At 47.3% G+C, this 27875-nt stretch overlaps 1 protein-coding gene across 2 annotated transcripts in view; it reads right to left on the minus strand.

Moving 5' to 3' along the window:
* Nucleotides 1-14917: 14917 nt before the first annotated feature.
* The window catches only part of lamb3 (laminin subunit beta 3), a 38697-nt gene continuing 25739 nt past the window's right edge, over nucleotides 14918-27875 (minus strand). For both annotated transcript variants that reach the window (XM_030375020.1, XM_030375019.1), the window contains exons 2-23: nucleotides 27686-27736; nucleotides 27144-27298; nucleotides 23585-23699; nucleotides 23309-23382; nucleotides 23029-23220; nucleotides 22662-22725; nucleotides 22383-22558; nucleotides 21877-21997; nucleotides 21385-21573; nucleotides 20521-20676; nucleotides 19819-20012; nucleotides 19619-19715; nucleotides 18959-19334; nucleotides 18652-18812; nucleotides 18287-18498; nucleotides 17782-17985; nucleotides 17523-17667; nucleotides 17222-17429; nucleotides 16757-16898; nucleotides 16415-16591; nucleotides 16049-16211; nucleotides 14918-15521 (exon numbers count right to left, since the gene is read on the minus strand). In XM_030375020.1, the coding sequence (XP_030230880.1) occupies nucleotides 15382-15521; nucleotides 16049-16211; nucleotides 16415-16591; nucleotides 16757-16898; nucleotides 17222-17429; nucleotides 17523-17667; nucleotides 17782-17985; nucleotides 18287-18498; nucleotides 18652-18812; nucleotides 18959-19334; nucleotides 19619-19715; nucleotides 19819-20012; nucleotides 20521-20676; nucleotides 21385-21573; nucleotides 21877-21997; nucleotides 22383-22558; nucleotides 22662-22725; nucleotides 23029-23220; nucleotides 23309-23382; nucleotides 23585-23699; nucleotides 27144-27298; nucleotides 27686-27713 (3489 nt within the window). In that variant the 5' untranslated portion in view covers nucleotides 27714-27736 and the 3' untranslated portion in view covers nucleotides 14918-15381. The remainder of the gene's footprint in view (nucleotides 15522-16048; nucleotides 16212-16414; nucleotides 16592-16756; nucleotides 16899-17221; nucleotides 17430-17522; nucleotides 17668-17781; nucleotides 17986-18286; nucleotides 18499-18651; nucleotides 18813-18958; nucleotides 19335-19618; nucleotides 19716-19818; nucleotides 20013-20520; nucleotides 20677-21384; nucleotides 21574-21876; nucleotides 21998-22382; nucleotides 22559-22661; nucleotides 22726-23028; nucleotides 23221-23308; nucleotides 23383-23584; nucleotides 23700-27143; nucleotides 27299-27685; nucleotides 27737-27875) is intronic.

A 27875-nucleotide genomic window follows, 5' to 3' on the forward strand; every position in this document is an offset into this window, starting at 1 on the left:
TCTTGGTACAATGCAGCGCCCAGACCAGTGGTACTGGCGTCTGTATGCAATATTTAGGGGGTTTTGGGGTCCGCGAAACCTAAGACAGTAGCAGAGGTGAGCTTTTCAGTCAGGGTCTCGAATGCTTGTTGACAGGACACTGTCCATCTTTCACCGAAAGACTCTTTTGGATGGAAGTACGGACCGCTCTTCTCCTTTATTTTGCTGCTGCTTTTCCGGAGAGGGGGGTACCCTGAGGTGAGATCATTTAGAGGTTTAGTGATCTTTGAGTAGTCTTGAATAAACCTTCGGTAGTATCCAGAGAATCCAAGAAAGGATCTTAACTCTTTGAGGTTCTTGGGCCTTGGCCAGGTTTTTATGGCTTCAATCTTCCCTGGATCTGTCTCAACTCCATTTTCTGACACAATGTGGCCCAGATATTTGACGGACGTTTGGAAGAACTTGCATTTTTCTGGAGACAGTTTCAATCCATACTCTTTCAGACGTTCAAGGACTTGTCGCAGCCGGATTTCATGCTCCTCTAGAGTGTTCGAGAAGACTATGATGTCGTCAATGAAGACCAACACTTCCTTCCTGTTGAGATCACCCATGCACCTCTCCATTGTCTTTGGAATGAGCTGGGCGCATTTGTTATCCTTTGTGGCATTCGGTTGAACTCCCAGAATCCGAGAGGGCACACGAATGACGTTTTCTGCTTGTCAGCCTCTTCCATCTCGATCTGGTAATAGCCCGACTTCAGGTCAAGGACTGAGAACCACTTTGAGCCAGTCATTACTGAGAAAACTTCTTCCAGATTGGGCAATGCGTATGCGTCTTTTATTGTCTGGGAGTTGAGCTTCCTGAAGTCAATGCACAGGCGTACTGAGTTGTTCTTCTTTCGAACCACCACTATGGGTGATGCAAACGGAGATTCTGATGCCGGCTGTTAGCAGTTCTTGAAGGTGCTTCCGCACTGCATCCACATCCTGAGGGTGAATAGGTCTGGCTCTATGTTTGAAAGCAGTCTCAGGGCTCTAAACTAACATTTTTCACTGGTTGCACTGGTGCGCCTAACTTTTTTTCTTAGGTGCACCAGCACAAAAGTTAGGTGCACCCAAATTGTCAACCATATCGCATTCAACACTGCAGTTTCACAGGTAGGGCTGGGATAAACGATTATTTTTTAAACGATTCATCTAGCGATTATTTTTTCGATGCATCGATTAATCTAACGATTCATTTTTTCAGTCCGATTCGATTCGATTATCGATTATCTCCCCATTAATTGACTAATAGCAATTTATAAATGTTGATTGACATAAAATATGAATTCCTTAACATTTCAATACATGTTTATTGCCTTTAAATTCCAAAATAAAAGTTCAAAGTAATGCAATTCTACGGTGCTCGGTCATCTGCAGCTGCTACCAGGTGGCGCCTCTTCAGGGAGAATTGCCGTGGTGCTAGAATGGAAAGTCATCTCCATTTTGCAAAGACGACATATCACGGAATTGTTTCCTTTTAAATTAAATAATTCCCATACTTAGAGGAACGAGTGTGTGGCGCCTTGCACTTATGAAAGTCTGGGGAGCCACTCGCGTTGCTACTACGCTCCGGCGCCGCCCATCTTTTTTTTTTTTTTTATTATTTTTTTTTTTTATCGACGCGCATTTTTCGCGTCGACGTAATTTATGCGTCGACGTAATCGAATCGGCAATAGCCCGGGCTATTATTTGTTTTCTATCACTGAACTTTCGAACAAAACTCTTGCTCAGCAACGATGGGAAATAGCCTACTATCAAATGCATTATTTAAACCAGTATGAATATTACCGTAGGCCTATATGTTTACCAGGCAATTGAATAACGCCTGCACACACACACAGGCACGCACACGCAGAGTGGTAATCGGGAGAGTTGGGAGAATTCCCCGTGGCCTGTTAACGTTTCGGGCGGCGCCGGGTCAACGTCGCAACCAATTCGGTTTTGTCTAGAGGGGAGTAACTGAGCGCCCCCTCCCGAAGTGGTACAGCCCAGGTCGGCCTTGAACTGCGATTGGTCAGAAAGACGTAACAGCTAATGACAACATTGAACTCTCATGCAGGCTCGAACAGAGTGACACACAAACACACACACACACACACACACACACACACACACACATAGTTTTTCACCCACTCCGTATCCAGCTTATTCCATGCTTAAAGCACCCAGGCTACTATGCGGCGAGCTGGGGCTCTCATGTTCTCCCCTGCGGTGTATACCTTGTCCGCATCCCCTGCCATCCAGTTGTCATACGATTCATGCAGACTGGTTTTGAACGGTTGATTCCATGGATGTAGCCTACTTTGCGTGTGCCGTGTTTTCCCGCCGATGTGGCGAAGCTGTATGGTTATGCTGTTGAGAGCTTAAATAAATGCACGATATAAGTTGACTATGAACAATTATTGAAGTTTAACATTTTGTTCAGCAAATTTGACAACTGACAGATGCAATATTGTAGCCTGTGAAAATCGCAAAATTCTGACGAGTATTCTTAAATGAAGTAGAATAAACAGGAATATCGGGACCACGGCCAATCAGAGGGGGGTCCCGCTCTTCATTATCTCTGATTGGTTTAGACCATGATATGGGCCTTTCAGAGTCGCGGAGGTTTTTTCTTTTTGAACGGCTGGTTGCACCGGTGCGACCTCAGATTTTTTTTAGTCGCACCGTTGAGAAATTAGGTCGCATGTGCGACCAAATTGGTCGCACTTTAGAGCCCTGAGTCTCATCACTTAGTTTGATGTGATGCTTCACTTTATTTGTATGACCAAAGTCAAGGTCATTTTGAGCAAAGACTTCAGGCATGGAGTTCAACAGCGATGTAACTTTGTCTTTCCATTCAGGTGGCACAGGAGAATCACCAAAAACAAACTCCATCTTGGAATGGGCAGGTTCTGATTTGCTGTGATTGGAATTACTTGAGCTTATGCACTGCTCTTTTGCTATTACTTGTTGGATAGCGTGCACCTCAGCTAGCACAGTTTTTGGGGGAATTAGTCGTTCTTTGTCTCGTTCCTTATCAGGACTGGTAAATGAAAGGATCGTTTAGCAGGTAAGGAGTGTAAGCAGCTAGCCACCAGCAACCCACTGGGCAGCGAGCACTGTGACGGCGGTTCCACTGTGACCCATTGTTCTGTGTGAGCTCTGTTCACATGGATTAGGCCATCCAGGACCACTGTGCAGCCTGCTGGAACGATTTTGGGTGTGTTTCCCATAACCTTCACCCATCCAATGGCATCAGCACTTGCTTGCTTCTGTCTCACTTCAAGAATCTTTAGAACAGCTTTGTAACCATTAAGTGCTGGCCGAGGATAGCCGATGTTCTTCTCAGTGTAGCTTGAATAGAGGACAGAGGAGTGAGTTGGTGCCAATGAGGATCTGGGGCATGTTTGTCATATCTGGAACCACCAGCGCTAATGTGGGCACTTCAGTTTCAGTTCCTAGAAACTCTTTGGGAAAAGTCAGACTCAGCTCTACATAACCAAGGTAAGGCACGGCTTGTCCATTTGCTCCTTCAACTTCCAGCAGGTCATTCAGTGGTTTCATTGGATAGCTTGATAATTGATTCTTGTAGAATGACTGGGGGATTGTAGTGACTTGAGATCCGGTGTCTAAAAGACAATTTACTTCCTTTCCTCCAATAATAATCTGAGCTGTGCACTTTGTTCCCACGAGCCCCTTTGGCAGTATGATAAATGATGTTTCATGTTGAGTAGAGTTGTTAGTTACTTTTTCAACTTTCCTTGGGCGCTTTTCTCTCCTGTTAGTTCCTGTTTGCCCTTCAACAATGACCCTCAGTAGTTTAACTGATCCCACTTGAGTTGCTTTTCATTACACTGAAGCCTCTTTTCTTCAACCAGGGCAGGATTTGGTTCACCTTCACAGCTTGGTGCGATATGCCCATCTTCACCACAACGGAAACAGTACCAAGGACGAGGGCGGTTCGATGCCAGCCCACTAATACTTCGCTGCTCTGCTGTCCTCTGGTATGTCTTGTTATTTGGTTGAGGAGGTGATTTCAGAGTAGAAACTAGGGATTGAAGATCCACAATTTGTCTTTTTAATGCATCAGTCTCAGCGACCGCAGCATCAGAGTATTCACTGGAGTTAACAGCTTGGCGGTGTGTTGCAGCTCGTGGCTTGAATGGCACAGGAACTTGCTTGTGTAGACCAAGGTGTCTCCTCATCCGATCTTCCTTTGAGGCGTGTCTGTCCTCCTCCATCCTGATAAGGAACACCAGCTTGGCGAAAGGAGGAGGTTGTGTTTTTTTCAGTTCCAGTTGAAGGTCTTTAATCAAATCATGGTTCCAACAGCCTCTGCAGAATTGTTTCAGAAGGCTGCGATTCCTTTCCCCTTCTGCAATGCCACTTCTTCTGATTGCTGTACTCAGGATAACTTGCAATCTGTGTAGGTACAGTACAGTTATATGCTCCTATAACGGCTAGCCGTTGGGAGTTGCTGGACCGGCCCAATTGTCGATCCAGTGATGAAATTCATTTTTGTAAATTTCTTCAGTAGTAGATTTCGAGGAGAGGGTTACTGATCCCACCTGCCTCTATGACGTCCTCACAGGACGTGAGCTAACAGTCAGGGTTAGGTGACTTGCTCAAGGACACCTAGACACTCAGCTAGGAGGAGCCGGGGATCGAACCAACAACCTTCAGGTTACCAGCCGACCCGCTCTACCTCCTGAGCTTGATGGTAGCTTGATGGCTTCTCACCATCGTTCTGCAGAGTGCCCATGAACTTGGCAACCAGGTCGTCTCCACCTTCCACTGAGCCGTGTGTGAGGCGTGAGGAGTGAGCTGCCTGATAACATCTGTGGCCGGAGGCAGTAAACTGTGTAATATTTTCTGTGTTCTGTGTAAGTCAGAGATGGATGGATCAGTCATCAAAAATTCAACACTTGCACGCCAGGTATCTGGTTCACTGTTTGGACGTGGGCTTTTCCCTGAGAAGACTCGAAGGTGGAATGAGACTTTCTGGTGTGACGTGGCAACATCGTTCTTTACAACGTGTTCAACAATCATCTTTTGGACATTGTGGGGAATTACATCACTCACAGTGAAAACTGGGTGGGTCTTGGCAGCAGCATCTCCTCCTGCTAAGTTGTGGTGTGCAGTGTTCATTTCTGGTCCCTTGGCTGGGTTTTTAGAATCTGGGTGCCACAAGGGAGAAGCCTGTGGTGAAAGTGCAGGGGAGCTTGTCTCTCCCTGTGTGATCATCTTCCTAAGCTCCTCCTGGAGCATATCTTGAAAAGATCTCCCACTTGCTCTAGCAATGTTTTGCAAAGCTTCAAGATATCCCTCGGTGGCGCTACTGCTGGCATCAAGTGTGGTGACACTTTCTAGAGCCTGCACTGTGAGCATGACTTCTGCGTCATGGGGGGTCTTGTAAATTAAGGGCAGTAGAGGTCTTAATATTAGCATGGCAGAGCTCTCTTGAAACTCAATTATCACATGGTGATGGAATTTAGAGGTTGGATCATCAATAACCAAGTGGCGATTTATGGGGCAATGAGTCTCTAAATCTTCTTCAACTTTTTTATCCAAGTTAGTATTTGTGTGTGAGTGTGGGACATTTACTTTTTCAGTGTTCACTATTTCCATTTTAAGTTTTGAAAATAAAACAGTTTTTCTTTTAATGTGTGGTCACTCTTGGTGCAAACACGATATCTCTCCTGGCTTGCTCGCCAACTTTTATGTAACCAATACCTGGTGTCTATGGGCCAGATCGTCAGAAGATTCTAGTGTTCGTAAGGAGAGATATGGTACTGTCTGCACAAGAATGACACATGGAAGCAATGTATATATTTCAAATATATATATATATATTTGGTTTATTGTTTATGGCCACTTTGCAACGAGGAAGCCTCTAATTATTCAGGAAAAATAAAGAAAAAGACTCTGGAAAAGAGTCTTCCCTTACAAAACAAAAACAAAACAAAACAAAGACACAAAACAACAGGATTTAAAACACCTCTGACCAAATTAAAACATCCCTGAATCACACGTCTCAACAAAACAAACAGTACACAGCAAAACTGAGAACAGCTTACTCCAAAGATCTAGCTTCACTCAGTCCATTTGGAAAACCACTCCGGTTTGGTCCGTGCGATTAAAAAATAAATAAATCAATCAAAGTCTCTTGCCCCTACCACACTGCAGAAACAACAACACCTGCTCCTTCCGTTCAGGGTTCAAAAGGATCGCTCCGATGGGGGGTAGCTCGCCAGTCTGTACACCGCTGCAGACCTCCAGGGAGGGCGAGCAGGATGCAGACGATCCAGGATCCCATCTCAATCCACACAACCAAAAAAACCCGGCCAAGGGTTTCGATTTACTGCACAGGCTTTTCGGGACTTTTAGTGGCGGGGAATCTCTCTTCTTTAGGTTACTATTAAAAAACAGTAGTCTATCGTCGAATCTCATCTGTGGCTCGTCCCGAAAAGGACGAATCTCCGTAACTGCTATCTGCTGACGCTAAAAAGAGGCGGGTCTAATTTCTGATTGGCTAACTAAGTCAAACCACTTGCCATGCGACTTTGTTGAGTTACAGGTGGTTTAACAAATCACACCATACTATTTAGATTCAATAATTTAAATGCATTCATTTGCAATATTTTCCCAATATATATCTTTATCTCATTCTGTGGCACTATTTAGAACGACAATACACAAGCCATGTATTTTTTACTGATTAGTAACAAACTTTTAAAAGGGGTTGTGATTTAAATCGAATTAAATGAAAAGGTGTCATGTAAACCTGGGTTACACTTGCTTGCCTCTGATGAGGCTGAGGTCTCTAAAGGCCCTCTTGGCCCGAAAGTGGAGGTAAAGAATAACGAAACACTAGTTGATCTGGAGCCGATTAAGTTGCCCATTACCCGTGAGCAGCTTATTAGCACCCAAAGGGGATACCCGTCACTGGAACCATACTTTGAACTAGTTGCCAATACTGAAGCTTCTAAGACCAAGTCTTTGGTTTTCTTTTTAGATAATGACTTGTTAATGCGAAGGTGGTCTTGCCCTGCTGCTTATGGAATGGATTGGGGTGTGGTTAACCAGGTAGTGGTTCCAGCAGCTTACCGCAACCAGGTGCTGGCTTTAGCCCATGAGAACCCCTGGTCTGGTCACCTAGGTATCAGAAAAACATATGATAGGATTCTGAAACACTTCTTCTGGCCTAGACTAAAGACCTCTGTGGCACAGTATTGCCAAACTTGTCACACCTGCCAGGTTACTGGGAAACCGAACCAGGTCATTCCTCCTGCCCCTCTCTGTCCGATACCTGTCATGGATGAACCATTTTCCCATGTGATTGTAGACTGCGTGGGGCCACTTCCCAAGTCAAAGACTGGCAACCAATTTGTACTCACCATCATGTGTGCGGCCACTAGGTTCCCTGAGGCGATTCCCTTGCGGACGATAACCTCAAAGTCCGTGATCAGAGCTCTGACTAAGTTCTTCTCTACCTTTGGGTTCCCCAAAAGTTTGCAGACGAACTAAGGCAAAAATGTCCTTTCTCGGATATTTAAGCAAGTGTTGCAGTCACTTAGCCTGGCAAGCCAGACCCATATCGGAAAGATATTGGGTCTGGTCTCGTACGGTGGCAGTGTGGGCGGGATAAACGGTTGTCTTTCAAGTTCCCTCTGCACGCAATAGGATAGCGCTACAACCAATCAGAGCAACGAAGAAGGTGATGTAGTCAGAGCGACGGAAATTTCCATGGGGAAGTGTTGCGAATGATGGATTGAGAGAATGGAGACGACATAACTTTTACCGTATCCGGTCGGCAAAACTCTGAATACATCTTTCTTTTCCAGGAAAGACTTCAGTGCAGTTCTTTGTTCATTTCTCAAAGAAAATGATAACTTCAAGTCTTGAAGAGTCGCGGCCAAAGCCGAGTCGAAAGACAGCTGTTCGCCAGCAGCAGCAGCCATTATTGTTTACCTTTAACACGGAACCGTTGCAGCTCTGTCGTCATTCGGCTCAATACCGCCCCTCACGATCTGATTGGCCTGTCCCATTTTCTGTTTCCAGCAGCGAAAAACGACGACAGAAGGCTTGACCTCCCTGGCTGACCTTGACCTCCGGGGTCTTTCTGCACCCGGGACCCCCACCATCATTGCTAAATCAAGTATATTATCTTGCTGATATGTTAAACACAAGGGTGTAGGTTTGGTCTGAGCTTTGGTCGGGACACTACCCACCATACCGGCCTTGCGCTGAGTTGCTGACGTCCTTTTTTATAGTTGACGGGGAGAATTTATATCCTAGATTATAATTGTTTAATCTTTGGTTGAACAGAAAAATCAGTGTAAGAGTGTTGGCCACACTAATAATCTAAACAAGAACCTGGATTCGGGGATTCAGCCTGTATCTGGGGGACGAGACGGACGAACAGCAAAACACCCATGGAAACAAAGGCGTTTCCATGGTTGCAAGCTAGAAACATACAAGGCTCACAACAAAACGGTTGAGAAAACACATTTTTACAGAGACTATCAACATCAAGAATACCACGAAGACAAAGTTCACCCAAGGGTACTTTCAATTTCAAAAGCAACACGGCCAAGTCGGTGTCTGATTTGCAGTCTTCTTTTTCTTTCAGTTCACGCTATTCCTGAAAAGCTCGCCCAACGTTCACTCGTGTCTGGCCTCTCTGTCGGTCAGTCTCCCCTTTCTCTTCTTCTGTTCCTCCGACATTGGGTTTCTCTGTCTCTTTTTAGTCGGCTGATCTATAATGAATGTAACAATCCCTTAGTTACTTGTGTTTATATCGAGCCGGTTCCGTGTTTGGGTGTCTTTGCCGTAAAGCAACACTGTAAAAACGAAAACTCAAAATTGTTGGTCTCATTATGATTTCTGAGTAAAATGAATATAAAACATTAAGTATTCATGTACAACTGTGCAATGCAATTTAGTCCAACCAACAATGTTGAGTTTTGGGTCAAGAGTTGGGCTCACTGTAGTCTCTTAGCAAGACACACAGGTTTAAGTCAGACTCTGTCTGAGGCTGGGCCAACTACGGTGCGCATGCGCATTTCGACACTACCCCCCGGGGAGTCTGGGTATTCGTGATGCCGGTTGGGAAAAAGGGGTTTATTGCCTTTTGTCAATTTGTTTCTGTTAGGTTGAGTTGGGTTAACGGGTTTGGGGTCTTTATTGTTTGTGTGTTGTTTATTGTGCGTAGTGTTGCCGCCACCGTTACCGAGACTTGCATGTCCGTTGGTTGGGTGTGCGGTGCGCTGTGTGTTGCGGATGTGTGTTAAATAATGGCAGCTCTCGGGATGGTGCGGTGTATGAGGCACGAGAGTTGCGTCACCGTTTAACCTGGGCTCCCGTCTCGTGCAGAACAAGTTTGACCATAATGTCAAACTTGTTCTGCTCTTTGGTGTGCTGCATTTAAACAGCGATTCTCTGCTGCTGAACTAGCTACATGTTGCTTGTTCTATTGCTGTCTGGCATTCAGAAATGTAAAATGGAAGTTTCAAATTATTAATTTTAATAAAGTGAACTTAAAACTCGTTTTGCATTCTTTGATTTTTTTTTTTTTTAAATAATATTAACCTTAATTTGAAATATTAAGTTAACACCCCTGAATTTTTTTTTTGAGTTTGTAAAATATAAAAATATTAGTTGGTATAACTCTAACTTTTAAGTTTGTCTAAAGAAGAAAATCACGTTTTTCATGGGCTCAAAACTCAAAAATGTATTGCAGTAAGTTGCCTTGCAATTTTGAGTTTGCCCAACTTTTTATTTTTTACAGTGAATTCGTTACTTCGCGAGACCCGAGACTCCCGCGAGAGTGGGCGGCGGGTCGCCGGCAGAAACTTGCATCTTACCTTTCTCCGCCAAGATGCGCAAAGGGGGAGTCGAAACCACGACCAATCGAACAAAAATGTATAATAGAACCATCGCAATGACTCTTAACCTGTTATATTAAGGTAAATCAAGCCAAAAAAGTTGCATAGTTCCCCTTTCACTCGTGTCTGGTCTCTTTTCTGGTCCAACTTCTTTTTATTCTTTTGTTCCACCGACAGTCGCCTCTTTGGTCCCTTATCAGTCGATTGATCCATGATGAATGCAACAATTGCCTCGCAACTGGCTGTTTATATTTAGCCGGTGCCATGTTTGGGGGTGTGTCTGTGCCGTAAAGCATTTTCGAAACTACAATCTGACTACATTTTAGAGGCGCGTTTGGATACTTCCGCTGCGTCACATCCGGATTGTGTCGGTCCGAACAGAGCAAGATGCATATTCGCTATTTCCTTGGAGAAGTGACTTGGGGCAATGAAACACCCGCCAAACGACCCAGAAATGGTTGTAGAACGATCAGAACGACTCTCAACCTGCATAATTAAGGTTATTTTGGCTAAAATTGTTGCATAGTGGGCCTTTAATATCTCCCTCTGTAGCACATAGAAACATGAAATAAATTGCATTTAAAAGGTAAGACTCACAGGTTGTATTAAAACATCCTCCCTTAGCACTAACATACCAACACATTTTTATAAAAAATCTCAAATCAGATTGGTAAGGAAAAATATTTTACGTGATAAAATGACATCACAAATAACACTTAATATAACAAATACAATTTTAAAACATGCCAACACAGACCAAGGCACCTTGGTATGAGAGAGAGGTGGGAAAGGAGTGGGGAGGGTGGGGAAAGGACACACACACACAACAAATCAGTCTTGGTGAAGGACGTGGTGCATCAACTCGCGTGGCGAAGGACGTGGTGCACGAAGCACTCGCGGTGCCGAGGAAGGTCATACTGCCTGCACCCCATAAGTGTGGACCTAGGACACACGTCGGTGCCGTTGCGCTTCAGAGAACACTCCCTGCAGGTTTTCTTCTGGTTTATCTGGACCAGATCATGCTCAGCAGAAGCTCCAGTTGGGCTGGTGGGGAGCACTTCTTTTGGTGACGGGCACGATCAGCTGCACGACCATTCGCCTTCCTCCTCACTGACCCAAAAGCTGTCGCGTCATGGAAGTTTGACAGGACCATCACTGCCTTGGTGTCCTGCCATATACAAAAGGTCAGGTCATCCTGCTGCGCCACCTTGTATTCGTGCCTGTTCATGCCAGCCTGCTTTGTTAGGTCCTTGATTTTGGGGAAGCCCTTCCTATTAGCATACACCGTCCCAAAAGCTTGTAACCCCCCTGATCTTGAGGTCCACCATCAATGGTACACCAGGGTAAAAGTTATCCATTGGCCAGGTCTACGACAATGCGGTGAGCCAGGTCTTTCTCAGCCTTACCCTGAAGGGCCCTCGTGTACACCTGGAAATTGTTGCCATAGCCTGTCTTGCTCTCCGCCATCACCCACACCTTTACTCCCCACTTCACCGGCTTCATGGGGAGGTACTGCCGGAAGGCCAGGCGTCCCTTGGACTTGACCATGGACTCATCCATGGTCACAAAGCCATTGACCTCGTAGAGATCCTGGAATCTGACAAGGAGAAGGTCCATGAATCCCTTGAGCTTCCAGAGCTTGTCAGACTTGTCCACAGCAGGGTCCATGTTGTCTTGGAGATGGAGATATCTGAAAATGCACATAAGATGAATGAGTTTATGCCTAGCATTGCCATCATATTTGTTGTATGTTGTATGTTGCAGGGATATTGTCAATACTACAAACGTTTGTGCTGTGTTTAGCCAGAGAAATACCCCAGGGAATCGTATCTTGTGTGGCCAAGCTACTTGATCAATAAATGAGTTTTGCTATTACAAGTTAGTTGATTCAGGATAAAGTGAAGCTACCAACAAGCTACTGAGGATTGTAGTAAGTTACTATCTTCTCTACAAGTAGTGAAGCTGCTGCCCAACACTGCTATTTATTATGCTATTTAATAATTATGGCATTATTATATTAATAGTAGCAGAAGGCTATAGCACCACTATCGTTATTGGCTATGACAGAGACTTCAGTGCGCTGTAAGACATAGGAACTCAGAAGAGAGTGCAAGAATACAAATCATTAACTCCAGATCATGTCAAAACAATACCGTGCCATGGCCTTGGGGACGTGTGTCTGGTACAGCCACTTTGTTTGCCTCCAATAATCCCGGCGTGCAGGCAGTTTCAGGATACCAAAAGTGAGGCAGAGCCCGACAAACGTTTTCATCTCGGTTTTGGAGATGGGGTTCCACTTCGAGTTTGATGGGGTCTGGCCGCGCGTCCGATCAGCATAAACATTTGTTTGGGTCACCAACATGTCTCAAAGTTCATCAGTGAATATCTTTGAAAATACGTCCAGGGGGGTTTCAACCACGGCAATCGGCTGCTTCAGTCCCGATTTGCGAGTGAACTGCTTGGGATTTCGGGGCAAGTATCCATCCGTCTTCCAGTCCACCTGAAATTCAGCAAAGTCGTTGTCGTCCTCCTCCTCCTCTCCTTCAACCCACAAATACCACTCCTGGGCTTGATCCAAAGGATCATCAGGTACAAACCCTTCTACCGCCACCTCCCTCTCAAACTCCTCACTCTCTCCCAACTCCAAATCGCTGCCGCCGCTGTCACAGTACTCGTCGATCACAGCCATTTTTGCAGGGGAAAAAAGTTCAACATTGCCCGTGTTTGTCTGATTGATTGACGTGATTGTCGGCCAACAACAACGTTTTGCTGGTCACGTGGTTTTAAGAAAACAACAAGACCCACCTTGTGTATTTGAACCAATGTCAATGCATTATATGCTGCATTTGTCATGAAAATGACGACAAATCAACAATGCAGCAGCCGGCAGGAGATTCAAAGCTGCGCTACGCAGCAATCGGCGGTAGATGCAATGTTGCGCCGTGCAGCATCCGGTACTAATGGGTTAAAAGAAATAAACCGCCATAACTCGACTCCTGTTTGTGCCTCACTCAACGAAGACAAGACACAACGCAGAAACCCGTCGGTTACAACTGTAAATTAAAAAGTATATCTGCTCAATTTAAAAGGTTGAATCTCCTCGTGACTGAATGTTTGTATACAGGGCGCAGGCTGTATGCGCGCAGGCTTGATGCCCTCCACTTTTTTCTGTGGAGAACCAGCTCCTTGAATATTTACTACAGCGTTTCTCCAGCTCGATGCGGTTTTGCAATGACTCCGTCTTTACGGAGATATTTCTGAACCACATAAAACGAAACCGGTTTGTTTTCACCCATTTCGGCCCCGTGTGGACGGGGCCTAAGACAGAGAGGAACTTTCCTTACGAGAAGCCGCGACCGAACAGGCTGGGTAGTGTAAAAAGGAAGACGTATGTTGGGAGGTGGTACCGAAGTGGGAATTTAACCCTTTGTGTACCGTATAAGGCGCTTTTCTTTCGTTTCAGCCTCAATATTAGTGGGGACATTTCAGTCGTCATTTGACATTGGTGCCTGGGTGGTCCCCACCCAAATCTACACATATTCCCAGCAAAAGCACTTGGTTAAACATCCAATAATCAACTAGCCCCCCCCCCCATCCCGCTGCGTTTGGTTAAAATAGTAATGTTGTGTTGATTGAATACCGACTTCCACGATCGTTTGAGAATGAGAACGAGGGAGGAGCCGAGTCTGACCGACCATGCTGAGAACCATGCATTCCATGATTAGATTCAATGACGGATTACCGCATGGGCAAAGTGGGCACATGTCCAGGGCCCTGGCCAATGGGGGGGCCCTTGATATATACATACATATATATTTATATTATTTATCTATTTTTTATTTAAAAAAATTCAAATGGCAAAGACTTTGGTCATTAAAGGATTTGAATGTTTTTGATTTGCAAAATAAATACATCACATTTTAAAAAATAAATAACGTGACGGAACGTCAATTTCACAGTGAAAATGGAGAAACGTGTGCTAAGCGGATCGGCATAGCGTAAAAGAAAGAAAGAAAAATACATTAAAGATACTTCCCTGGTACAACAAATACCGTCCATCTCAAAACATTTTAACTAAAAATAAAAAGTTTATGAAGACGGGGGAATTCTGCATGCATTGTCCGTATGGCTTGGGGGAAAAACTTCTTCTCAATCTTTCTGTTCTGGCCTTTTGAGAATGAAGCCTCTTTCCAGAGGGCAACCATTGAAACATTATATGGCCTGGGTGATGACAGTCCTTTAAAATTGTATTTGCCCTTGACAGGCAACGCCTAGTGTAGATATCCTGAAGTCCAGGGAGTGCAGTGTTGGTGATTTTCTCTGCACACCTGATAACTCTATGCAGGCCTTCTTATCCTAGAGAGTTGCTATTTCCGTACCAGGTTGTGATATTTCCAGAAATAATAGACTCTATTGTTGCTGAGTAGAATGTTTTCTGCAGCTCTCTGGATATTCTGAATTTGTTCAGCTTTCTAAGATGGTACAGACGCTGTCTTGCTTTTTTCACCAGGTTCTCCTTGGCGAACTGACTACTGAATCAAGGAAAATAATCATGAAATCCATCGCTAGTTATCACCAGGAGAGTGAACGCGCCTTATGACTCCCAGCAAAAGTACATGCTTACGTCACCTCATACTGGAAGCAAAAGAAAGCCGCAGAGAGAATCCCAACGAGCCGTTTCTAGGCAGCTCAGTAACTGTGATTTGCGGTAGTCATTTACTCCCCCTTGTGGGAATTTTGTGGTATTGTAAATTTGTCAACCATTTATATACCCCAACATATGTAAAGCGCAATAGGAGAAGGAAAAAACTGAAAAGCATAATAGGACCCCTTTAAGAGGTTATTAGGAGTGTGTTCATTTCAAAGAAATGTGTTTGAGTAATTGTAGGTGACAGCTTCTGGCGTTTCCTTTAGCCAATCAGAAGCAGGTCAATTGAGCAGTGTTCAATGGCCTCATGTTCAGGACGAGAATGAACACTTTCAACTGCTGCCCTTTGAGTCCTTACAATAAACCTAATACACAAACCAGATGTAAAACATAGCTTTTATTGTAACGGGTGAACTCCACAACATTTTGCGAGTACAAAATACTTAATGAAACATATAAAATATAAATAATCTGATAAAGAGTTGACGCAATGTTGATATCTGAAAGGATGTTTCTAAAAGTGATGAGATCATTACGTTATAATAGTCTGATGTCACAGATGCTGTGTTAACTCAAGACATCCTACTGTAATCAAACTCAGTTTTCTAGATAGTAGTGAAGTAGTGCATATTAATTCTCTTAATCCAATATTAATTGTTAAACCTCACTCGTATTCTGCTGTACTCTATAGTACAGCAGAATATGTGTTAACATGTAACACACACATCTTGTTCCAACTAATCCTGATGGTCCTGCTCCTGAGTTCTGCTCTGGTCACTCAGCTGGAGGACCGAGTCCACACAGCAATGTCAAGCGCGGCGCCACATGAGGAGAGGGCCTCTCAGCCCTGGCACTCAGACAGGACCTTGACCCTGGTGCGGAGCTTCGTCAGGAGGCCCTGCACCTTGACGTTCAGCCCGCGGAGCCGCTCAGAGTTCTGCAGAACGTCTTCCTGCAGCCGGCGCAGCGAGTCTGCTCGCCCTGTTAGAGGAGAACCCAGGGGGGCAGGGGTGGTGGTAGAAGGGGGTGTTAGCGGTACTGGACCACGTGACCACACACACTCTGTGTCTGCTGCAAGCATAGTCATCAGGATCCTTTGATTCCAGCCAAGGGCCGGACAGATCCATCCTTATGCAGGCCTTCTACAGGATTTGTGAAATAAAAACTTAGCTTGCTACTGGGGTTCATGGGTATGCCTCCCCCCACCTCCCCACCTTATTTCCCTAATTCACCTATTTAAGACTTTTTGAGGCAAATATAGCAAATAAAGGATGCACAGTGGCCCTTAACTACTTACGTCCCTAGCCATATCTAATGACAATGAGAGGCCAAACACATGGCTCGCTGTGTAAAGGTTAAACTGACCTGACCTGACTGCTAACTCACTCTGTCACACTATTACTGAACATTAAAAATGGAATGTTTTCCAACACCGCCCCCCGTGCCAACACCAGCGTGACGCCAGTGACCAGACAGACAGATTGGTGACATTGTGGCTCATGCCTTACCTGCTAGGGAGCTGAGGAGACCTCCGGTCTCCCTCCCCAGAGAGCCTGCGTCCTGCTGCAGCTCGCGCAGCCTGTCGCCCCCGGGCTGCGAGCCGTCGCTGGGCCCGCTGCTGGCCTCGGCCGCCTTCAGGAGGTCCAGCTGCTTCTCCAGAGACACCAGGTCCTACACACCCACACAGCAGCACTTCAGCTCAAAGTCTCCCCAGTGAGGATCAGAAACTCAGATACTCCATGAATACTCCAAGACTATGAGGAGATTTAACCAAATAGGTCAGTAGTGCGCATCCTTTGCAGACTCGGACCCCATTCTATCATCACATCAACAGCTTCTTAGTCAGTGCTCTCCCCGACCCCACCGCTCCTCACCCTTGCTGCATGGTCGGCCTCTGCCCTGGCTCTATCCGCCTCCTCTGTCGCGTTGACAGCCAGTCCGTTCCCAGAGCGCAGGAGGTCTCTGAGCTGGTCCAGCGTGGGCCGCAGGGCCCCAGGCAGGGGGGCCAGCTCCCTCAGGGCCTTTTCTGCTGGGGTCAGCTGGTCTCTGGCCTGGAGCACAGGCAGGACGTAGAAGAGACGGGGCATGGATCAGGGCACAGACAATAAGGAAGTGTTTATTTGGTTTGTGCTTGCCATTTATGGGCTCAGGTAAGAAGAGATTTCTCTCTTTGTATTCTGATCAGTTGATGTGATCCTACCGTCCCCAGGGCTTACCTTTGTGAGGTCTGCGTTCAGGTCATCGATGGTATCCATGCTGTCTTGTAGTTTATCCCTCATGCTGGAGATGGAGTCCTCCACGGAGACAAAGCCCTGAAGCAGCCCGTCCACGTCAGCCCCCACTCCCAGCGTAGCATCCCTGAACACACACAAACACACACACACACACACACACACACACACACACACACACACACACACACACACACACACACACACACACACACACACACACACACACACACACACACACACACACACACACGTTTTAGTCTTTCCAAAGGCCAGAGGCAAAAGCCCTTTTCTCGGCTGGGGTTCCCTGAAATTGTTCAAGCAATGCTATTCCATGACTTTAGACCCCAACACGATTCCTTCCCCCCTTCCCTTTCTCCCAACCCTGGTTCCTAAGGAGAAGCCTTCTCAGATGGAAGGCCGCAGGTCCTCTACTCATGGGGGCCTTACCGTGCGTCCTTGGCCTGCTGCAGCAGCCTGCGTGCGGTCTCCAGCGGAGGTCCGGCCCGCTCCAGGACGCGGGAGCTGTCGGGCAGAGCGGCGGCCAGGGTTTTCAGGTCCTCCAGCTTCCTCTTCAGGACCGCCAGGCTCAGGGGCAGCTTGGCCCTCAGGACCCAGTCGCTCACCTCCTGCACGTGGCTCAGGTTGGAGTTGGGGGCTGCTCGGGGGTACGGGGAGATTTCAGTTGTTTGTTAAATAAGGAAACAAGCCCTTTAAGGAATGACCAGTAGAAGAAGGACCAAGCTCCTACCTGACAAGAAGTCTCTGAGGTCTTTCACGAAGTTGCGTGTGTCTTTCAAATCGGCCTCCAGCTCATCTCTGGCCTTTTTGATCTCATTAGACAGATTCTCTGAAGACTTTGTCACTTGGTTGACTGTTTTCTTTGCTTCTTCAAGCTAAGCAAGACAGAAAAATATATATATTATTGAGAACTGCAGATTCTTATTTTGAACATGCACCACAAACAGCAATAATGCAGTCAAACAAAGTTTTTTATAATTTGTCCTGACCTGCTCTTCAGCCTGTTCGATCTTGCTATTGAAACTCCCCACTCTGTCTTTCACTTCGGCGGCATCAGACACAGCGCGTTTCCCCAGAGGCAGCGCACCGACGCACTTATCGCCGCGACCACATGGGGGCGCCACAGGGCAGAGATCGCCACTGGCCTCGCAGTTCTGTGGAGTGCAGGGAGCTGAGCGCGTGCTGCCACACACCTGGAAAACACGCAAAATAAACTATAAACACATTTTGAGATACGTCAACTTTATACATAACTATTTTAATTAGTTAGAAGGTGCCTTTATCCAAAGCAACGTAGGGTGATTTCAGTTATCATTAAGGTGCAGGTAAGGGGAGCGCAACATGTAGGTTTTTGGCTACTGTAACCACTACACTATATCCCATCCCATGTTAACCATGTATACTTCGACATGCACTGGGAATTCGGAATGGATCGAAAAAATCTGGTGTGTTATCAGATCACATGGTATGGAATAAAAAAACAGACAGGCGCACCTTCTGAGCCGTCGGTGTCAAGTCTGGTCTGGTGGCCAGAAGTCTGTCCAGTTTCTCAAGATCCTGGATGTTTCCCGGCTGGACTTTGTTGCGGAGGTCCTCGGTTTCCTTTCTGGTGGCTTCTGACCGGTCCACTATCTTATCGCTGGCGTCCACACTTTTGGCTGCGTCCGTAGACTCATCGTGGGCCTTCTGGATGGTGGAGAGGGCCCCTGAAAACAAACCAGCAACAGAACAAGTGGCATCAACTTCAAGAGGAGAATTCACTTTTTCATCGTAGCCGTCCTTCTTTGATCAATGTTCATGACAATATTGAACAAGGATATTAACCAAACTGAAAGAGCTTCATCACTACTGACTCATACCTGTGTAGTCGGCATTAGTGGTATTCTTCAGTGCAGAGTTCTTGGCGTGATACTTGAGAACCAGCCCGTCCAGCATAGCTTGAAGAGCATCCAGCTTGGAGTCCTGACCCGGCACCTGCTTCAGGGGGGAGATCGCTCCGTCCAGCTGGTCCATCTCGTCCCTGGAGCCACAGAAAGAAAGGTATCATATAAAGACCCACATATGATTCTTGTATGAGCTCAATAGAGGACTTAAGATGAACCAATATCACATTAGTTGACCATATCGGTGGGGCTGTGGAACCCATCCTCCTTGTGTGGTGCGTACCTGAGTCTGTTGAGCTCAGCGAAGGCCTTGTTCATCTCAGGGGACGAGCTTCGAGAGGGAGGGACCGAGGAGCGGATCCTCTTCAGCTGGGCCTCCAGGGCCCTGATGCGGGGCTCCAGGGCGGAGGGCTGGCCCGGGCCGGCGGGGGGGGAGGGCCCCCTGCGGGAAAGCTCCTTCAGGCTCAGACTGAAGTTCCCGATCTGGGCCTCCAGGTCGAAGTAGCACAGGGGGCAGGTCTCACAGATGGGGAAGGAGTCGCAGTGACCTCGGCTGCACATGTCGCAGCGTGGCCCGCTGACCCCCAGGCGACACACACACTCTCCTGTCTTCCTGTCGCAGCCTCCCAGAAGGGTCCCTGCAGCGGCACAGCTACAGGCTGCACAAACAGGAGGGAGAGGACCAGGTGAGGGTCTGCTGATTGGTTTGTTCACCTAGCTAGGGAGCTACTGGTAGGTCAGAGGCTCGGTAGGAAACCAGCTGGATGCAGTCATTTAAAAGCATTGCAATAATAATATGATTATGTGGTGTTATAAATATATTGCCTGTAAAGCCCGTTGAGACGATACCTGTGATGATGAAGGCTATACAAATAAAATTGAATTGAATAACAATGCAGCCTGTTACAGCAGTAATAGCTCGTAACTTTAGTAGAGGACTTACGTTTACAGCCTATCAGAGGATCTCCGTATTTGTTGTCTGGACACTCGGTGCAGGTACGCCCTCCAAAGCCTGCTCTGCACTTACACTGGCCTGTCGACTAGACATAAAGAGACCATCACTCAGGATGAACACATAAAAGGCACAATACAGACTCTGTTTGGTTCCATAGACAGTACTGTCTCCAGGTGGCCAGCTCCTACCTGGTCGCAGGTGTCGCTGAGAGAGTTGGTCGGGTCACAGCCGCAGCTCTCACAGCCACTCTCCCACACTGGCTTCCAGTGGCCCGTGGAGCAGCGGTCACAGGTGAGGCCCTGGAAGTGGGCGTGGCAGGGGCACTGCCCCGTCACCGGGTCACACAGGTGGGAGCTGGAGCCGTCCAGAGAGCAGGAGCACTCTGGGTTGGAGAATCAAGAGAAGCCAAGGGTTGATAACAACAGCTCTCAAAACGTTCAGCCCTAACCCTAACCCTAACAGGCATGGAGACTCCCACAGAAACCCTAAGCATTTCTAAAATGGCTTGGAAAGAGAAGTCAAAAATATAAAAATAGCAAATTAAACGTGAGCAGGTCTGTAAGTTCCGTTGTTCCAAGAATTAAAAGACAAGACACAGACATATTATTACTAAAGAAATGCCTTGATGTCGGTCCCTTTGCAAATGCCCACATGCATAGGCTATGGGAGTGCTATGATGTTGGGTAAAGGAATTTTTTCGGGCCTCTGAAAAAGTTCAGAGAAGAAAACCGAAAGATTCATAAAAAGTGGTCTGATCTATGTGATGTTATGATGTAATTTCCATTGCACTTCCAGTTCACATCTTTCCATAAGATCTTTGGCCCTAGAACTCTTTACTTTCCAGACCTACTCTACTCCACAATAGAGTGCTTCGTTCCACGATGACCCACCAGTGCAGCCCTGAGGGTTGGAAACCTTCAGGCCGTAGTAGCCACTCTTGCAGCGGTCGCAGCGGGATCCTTTGACGTTTGCCTTACAGCGGCATGACCCCGCGACCTCGTCACACTGCCCTCCGTCCACGGCGCCCTCCACGCTGCAGACACAGCCTGGCAGGAGACAGGACATCAGTATTCTGCACCACTACATGCTGATGCTTAGAGACCAAAAGAATTGCTGCATTTTTGAATAGTTGTAGTATTAGTAGAATTTGTGTAGTTATTTACAGTATGGTAATGGACCACTCACGTGTGCAGGCATCTGGTTGGTTTAGTAGTATAGTTGTAGGGTAGTGTAGTTGTATAGTTGTAGGGTAGTATAGTTGTAGGGTAGTATAGTAGTATAGCAGTATAGTTGTAGGGTAGTGTAGTTGTATAGTTGTAGGGTAGTAAAGTTGTAGGGTAGTATAGTAGTATAGCAGTGTAGTTGTAGGGTAGTATAGTTGTAGGGTAGTAAAGTTTTAGGGTAGTAGTGTTGTAGCAGGGCCGGCGATCGGCATAGGCAAATTAGGCGATCGCCTAGGGCGGCAAATGTGCTTGGGGCGCCCTTAATTAATTAATTAAATTATATGAAGCAAGCGAAATAAAACATGTTTACCAAACATGCTTACCAAACATGTTCCCAAGCGGAACAGACAAGGGAGGGGACGGGGGATTAATAGTTAGTGCGTATTGAACCCCTCAATGTAATACATGTAGAATCGCCTAGGCCAGCGCCTGCCCTGTATAGTAGTATAGTAGTATAGTTGTAGGGTAGTATAGTAGTATAGTTGTAGGGTAGTATAGTAGTATAGTTGTAGGGTAGTATAGTCCTCTCACGTGTGCAGGCGTCCGGTTGGTCCATCCTGCTGCGGGGGTTGGGTTGGTAGCCTGGGGCACACTGGCCACACTGCGGCCCTGTGGTGTGGTGCTGGCAGCTCTCACACACCCCTCCACTCCTCCGCCCGCTGGCCTCGTACACCGCCTGGTCGAAGCGGCAGCTCTGGGCGTGGTTATTGCACTCGCAACCTAGACACAGGAAGAGGCTTTCAGCAGGGCGCAAATCCTCCAAAATCATGTGAGCTGCTATGAAATCAGGTATCACTGCTAAGGAGTAGGTACAGTTCTTACTCTGGTACACAAGAATGGGGGTATTTGTACATTCACATACGTGAGTTATAATCCAGATGACCACCATTATAAACCATCATACCAGTAATAGCCTGTAGCTATAACAGCTTGTATAATAACAATACCAGTATGGTGTGTTAGAGTCTGAGGAGGAGAACATCAGCATGGCTCTAGTGAGTCGTGTGATCGAGGGGTTCTTACGCTGGCAGGCGTGCGTGTGTCTCTCCTCGGCAGGCCTCCAGGGCCGGTCCTGGAACAGGTCAGCACAGCGCTCACAGTTCACCCCGGCGGTGTAGTGCTGGCACTCACAGCGGTCGCCCACCTGTCAGGACACAGAGCGGTACGTTGGAGATCCCTGGACACGTTGGATAGCTAACATAGAACACTCTAGGGATATAAACTGGTCACACTTTAACCATCTCATGTTTTTGAACCTGTGCAGAACCTTGAGACAAACACACACACTTATACACACACTCAAACGTACACTCACTCACACACTCACAGAGACACTCACACACTCTCTCTCCCTTACACACACACACACAGACACCCACACGCACACTCACTCACACACTCACTCACAATCACACTCACACACGCATACTCACACCAACTCACACACACTCACACACACACTCACAATCAAACACACACACATACACAACTAGTCACACTCACACACACACTCACACTCCAGGCGTTACCTGTATGCTGGAGGAGTTGTCGGGCAGGCAGCGGTTGGCGTGCCCATGGCACAGGCAGCTGCCCATCACCTGCATCTCCCTGAGGGCATAGAAGCGGCTCAGCGCGCGGCCGGGCAGGCGGGGCACCTCTCCCAGGTCCGTCAGCCGTACCCTCAGCCCCGTCAGCCCCGACAGACCTACGGGTCGTCGTGGGAACGGTGAGCAGGGACGAGTCATTTATGGACTCATGCGATTACAACAACAGGGTGATATATGATGTGTGAACACAGTGACACTGACTTTCTATCTTCTGGGCTTCAGGAGCGGAGACAAAGGAGTATTGCTGCAACGGACTGAACTGGATCTGGAGGAGGGAACAACCAATCAATAACAAGACCTCCACTTCACTCTCCGTATGGCACAATATGAACCCAACACGAAGGAGGAGGAGTTCTTATGGTCTGCTATGCAACCCAACCCCAGTGCCACATCTTACATCAGGCTTTTGCTATCCATAATTTCTATTTATATTATTAATATGATATCAACTTGAGATGTGGTGTGGTTGGTGTTTTTAACATCTCAGAAAGAACAATCCCATTAATGGCTAGGCTGGTATTTGCTGACTGAAAGCTGGTGTGACAACTGAGTGGAGCAGCCTGCTTACCTTCTGGTCGCGGTAGTGGCTGGGCCCGGCGGGGGGCAGGGTGTAGCAGTAGGTCTGCTCCATGCTATGGGGTGTGGCCGTGGAGACCCCGGGAAAGGAGGCCTGGCAGTCTGAGGCGATGTAGAGGGTGGGCTGCCAGCTGCGGCCCTGGTCCAGGGTCTTCTCGATGACCAGGGCGTCGGGTCGAGGGCCCTGAGGGAGGAGCAGGGGGAACAGAATGTGGATGGTCCCGGGTGCCCAGCAGTTGAGGGGATTAGCGTCAGGAGGACCTGCACCCTACCTTGAAGTTGAGGATCAGGTGGTCCAGCTGGACGGGGTTGGGAAGGTTCAACTCGATAGAGACCGGATTCACATCTAGAAGACCCAGAGGAGGAAGGGATCAGCAAAACAGAGGAGGAAACACAGCACTAGTCAAGTCTAGCTTGGTCAATGCATACAAAACGATTGCATTAGTAATATTGCCTGGTTAATTCCTTGTTAATTTCCTGGTTAATTTCCTGGTTAGATGACTGACAGAAACAAAGACATGAAGACAGCGAGACGGACGGATAAGTACCTTTCTTGGACTGCCACCACCTGTCTGGTCCTGCGGTCGATAGGACGTCATGCACGGTGTGAGCCAGAGAGGACGCTGGGTTCCTGGAGTCACATGGACAGCACTTCATCCTCCACTGGGGAGGGGGGAGGGGGGTGTGAGAGAAGAGAAGGAACAGTGAGTAGTACCAGGTGACATGAGCTGCTCCCCAGGGACCTTCACCCAGAACTGGGGTAAAACATGGGTTCAATAAGTGACAAGCAGTGCATCTCACAGATACACACCACTACCCGTAAAAGGTGGAGGAAAGATAATGAACGTCATATGTAGTTATAATGAATCATGGTTGATTTGTGGTAGATATACTTTAGAGGTCCGTGGAGATGCTATGCTGAGCTTTCAAACTTATATTCAAATGGACTTGTAGGTTATGATGGATGGACTTTTCTGCCTAATTGTATGGTTTTAATTTGTAAAGGATTTGATAAATGCAATATTGTCCCTTGTTAAATAATATATTTGTAATATTGACCCAGTTACTCAATTTGATCAACAGAAAAATCCCATAAACGGCAAAAGCCCATGTGTTTGCTTTGAGTCCATGGAAGGCGCATGTCAGTCCAGTTCCACATCCCACTGTGTGTGTGCGTGCTGCCGGCAGGTCAGGTCATTCAGAGAGCAGCCATCCAAAGGCTCCCTGGCAGCTTCTCTGGGCCAAAGGGAATGGCTGAGTTCCCGGTGGGCCAAGGGTCCACCCCTCTTGCCCTCCCCTCCCCTGCTATACCCCCCTCCACCACCAGGAGGAAGGACCAACCCCTCTCCCTTACTGCCCTCTACTCTCTCTGCTCTATTCTGTACTGCTGTGCCCCCTCCACTACCACGTATCACTGTCCCTCTACCCTCTCTGTTCTCTCCACCCCTGCTATATCCCCCGCCACCACCAGGGGAATGACCACGTATCACTGTCCGGCGGTCCACAGTCCAAACCTCTCTCTATTTATAGAGAGTGGCGATTTGAGAACCCTATGAGCAGCGAACCGGCGGGCCTGTTGGGACCCACGTGTCCACACCAGGATCACCACTGCAGAGCTCGCTTTAGAATATTGGAAGGAGGAAAATTAAGCAGGATCAAAACTTCTATCCTAATGACCTAAAGCAGTATCTGTCTTGGAGTGTCAGAGTCTAATGTGGGGTTCTATGAAAGATACATGATCAATTGGGTTTTTATTGTAATTGTCATTCGCTGGTCCTAAGGGCCTTCTGCTGAGAAATACCCATGTTATTCTGGGAGGAAACCAGCAGACCCCCGAGCCTTAATGATGCTTCCTTAGCCCCTGTGTACTGGTACAGGCTACACCAGTATACCCCTGTGTACTGGTATAGCCAGCACCAGTACGGCCCCTGTTTTCTGGTAATGTACCAGTACACAGGTTTTGTGTGTGTGTGTGTGTGTGTGTGTGTGTGTGTGTGTGTGTGTGTGTGTGTGTGTGTGTGTGTGTGTGTGTGTGTGTGTGTGTGTGTGTGTGTGTGTGTGTGTGTGTGTGAGTAAGGGGCAGTATGAGTTAGTGAGTGTGTTAGTCAGTATTTGTTAGCTGTGCTGATATACAGTGAAGTACATCACTTCGGGTATGTCTTACCTGTGTACTGGTGCAGGCTGTACCAGTACACCTCTGTACATGTACAGCCTGCACCAGTTACTGCCCACAGTGATTCTCTACACACCATAGCAGCACATTGACGTCATACTTATGGTGAGTAATAAGTCGAAGTAGTTTAAGTTCAGGTGGTGGTACTATTAATGAGTTAATGCTGTATGACCCCCCCCCCCCCCCTCCCCTTGCATATGCTGTTGCAATGATGCAATCCCAGGCCAGGGGCTGGGAATAGCTGCCAGGGACACATGCTGCCCATGGCTCTGGACCAGGCTATTGGGTCAATATTTGAACGATTCATTGATTTCTCCTGCAAATAAACCTATATTTTAACCCAGCTGTTTGAAAGACCAAAAACCTTTCTGTGGCTATTTGCTGTTCTCTCCCTGTCCGTTCACCTGAAGACGCCCCAGTCCCACTTGAAGGGGGCGATCTTTCCTTCTCTCCCCTCCCCCTTGTGAACTGATTCAAAGGGCACCGGGGGGTCTCAGGCCAGAGTGGACCCTCTGAGGGCCAGGGGCCTGTTCGTCTTCACAATCATAACAGAGGGGCCAAAGAGAGTCAAGCCAACACGTACTCATCACCATGGGTAAGCTCTACCTCTGGTAGTCTGGTAATGGTGGACAGAAAGTCATCAGGTGTATGTCTTCTGAGAAACACGAACCTCAAGCCCTTACTGGTTTCCAGTGGATGGTCTCTATTATCATTCATTACTGGCTACTGCACTACTTCCTACATCCTACACCCTTCATGTTTTCAACTACACTGTGTATGTGTGTGTGTGTGTATGTGTGTGTGAGTAAGTGATTGTGTGTGTGTCAATGTGTGTGCATGAACCTGTGCATGCGCCTGTGCATGCGTGTGTGCGAGTAAGGGGGTGTATGAGTGAGTGAGTGTGTTAGTCAGCATGTGATAGCCCTACTGACATATAGTAGGTGTCTATCGCCCTTCCCTGTCTGGAAAGGACAGGGTGCAGCAGGAAATGAGACGGCGCTTTACACCCCTCCCCTATAAAGAAGTGTCTCTTACCTACATTACCCGTAGCCTGAGGGGAGGCACGCATGCAGCGAGGGGTGAGGCGCTGCTATGCAACACAGAGCTAAACACATGCCTGCTGCAGGTGATCACTGCAATATACTTCACTCACTGCAATACTGTTAAGACAACATTTGACTTGTGTTTGTGAAGTGTGGGTCAGCCCTACAGCTTGGCCTACGATTGCCACTGCCAGCATTAATAGATTCATACATCTTTAAATTGTTATTTGAGTTCAAATGCTGTTATAAATCCGAAAACTTCCACACCTAAATGCTGTGGTAATTCTGACATGTGAAAGCAACAAGCCGCTACTTTGCTCAGTTGCAACACGTGTTTCATCTGTGGTCTCTGGCAATGCAACCAGACGGTTTCACCAAAACACCACGGATGGGATGTGGCCCTGAACCTGTCTGAGTCTGAGTGGACACAGCTATCTGATGGACTATAGAGAGCCTACGGTTTGTGTGTGTGTGTGTGTGTGTGTGTGTGTGTGTGTGTGTGTGTGTGTGTGTGTGTGTGTGTGTGTGTGTGTGTGTGTGTGTGTGTGTGTGTGTGTGTGTGTGTGTGTGTGTGTGTGTGTGCTCGTTACCTGATGAAAAGTTCATGGGCATGAAAAGTTATATAAGTAGTTCTATAAGTTTATATTCTATTCTAGTTTTTATTAGTAATTTATTAGTCCTGTTAATAAGTCTGGGAAATAAAACCATCGTTTTTTCTGTAAAGGCACCTATTACCTGTACAAATTGTACAAATTGCCACTCTAGATTCTTACAATGGACCCCCTCCTAGAGGGGTCCCCTCCTAGGGGTTCCTCATCAACACAGGGGTCACATGGCGTGGGTCTGTATCCGACCCTGTTTCTACGGTAACCCGGGTTGCGGGGGTCCTACCTGTTGGTAGGGGGTGCAGAAGACCTCGGAGCCTGCCAGGCCGCAGGTGGAGGAGGCGTGGAGCCGGTCGGCCCGCCCAAGGAGCAGGTCCCCGGTGGGGGGGTAGCAGGCGCCCCGGAAGCAGTCCGTCTGGGCGGAGGAACCCACCGCCAGTGCTGCCATGGAGACATTAGTGAGCCGACAGGACCGGAGAGGCCCCTGGGTCTGGGTTGCATTGATGGTTCTGTTGCTAGGGTAACCCGGAACCGAGAGGCCCCTGGTATGGGTTGTATTGATGGTCCTGTTGGTACGGTAACCCTGGCCAGAGAGGCCCCTGGTTCTGGGCTGTATTGATGGTTCTGTATTCGAGCCTGTCGCTACGGTAACCGGGACCAGAGAGGTTCCCTAATTCTGGGTTCTATTGTTATTTCTGTATTCAAGCCTGTTGCTACGGTAACCCGGACCGGAGAGGCCAGCTCCCTGGTTCAACACTGCTGCTGGGTTTGTCTGAATCACCAACAGTTTGTTAGAAGTCTATGCTGTACGAGATCATAAAGACTTACCTGCTATCACAAGCAGCAGCCTCTTCATCTTCTTCAATCCAATACAGAGTTCTTCAGTAGTCACACAAAAAAAATTGAAAATATTAGTCAGCAGGCATCACCACGCTACTCTATGATGGTTTCCTCCAACAGACGCACCCCCAAGCTACTCTATAATGGTTTCCTCAAACAGACGCACCCCAAAGCTACT

The sequence above is a fragment of the Gadus morhua genome, chromosome 13 (genome assembly GCF_902167405.1).
Source record: "Gadus morhua chromosome 13, gadMor3.0, whole genome shotgun sequence".
Classification (NCBI taxonomy): domain Eukaryota; kingdom Metazoa; phylum Chordata; class Actinopteri; order Gadiformes; family Gadidae; genus Gadus; species Gadus morhua.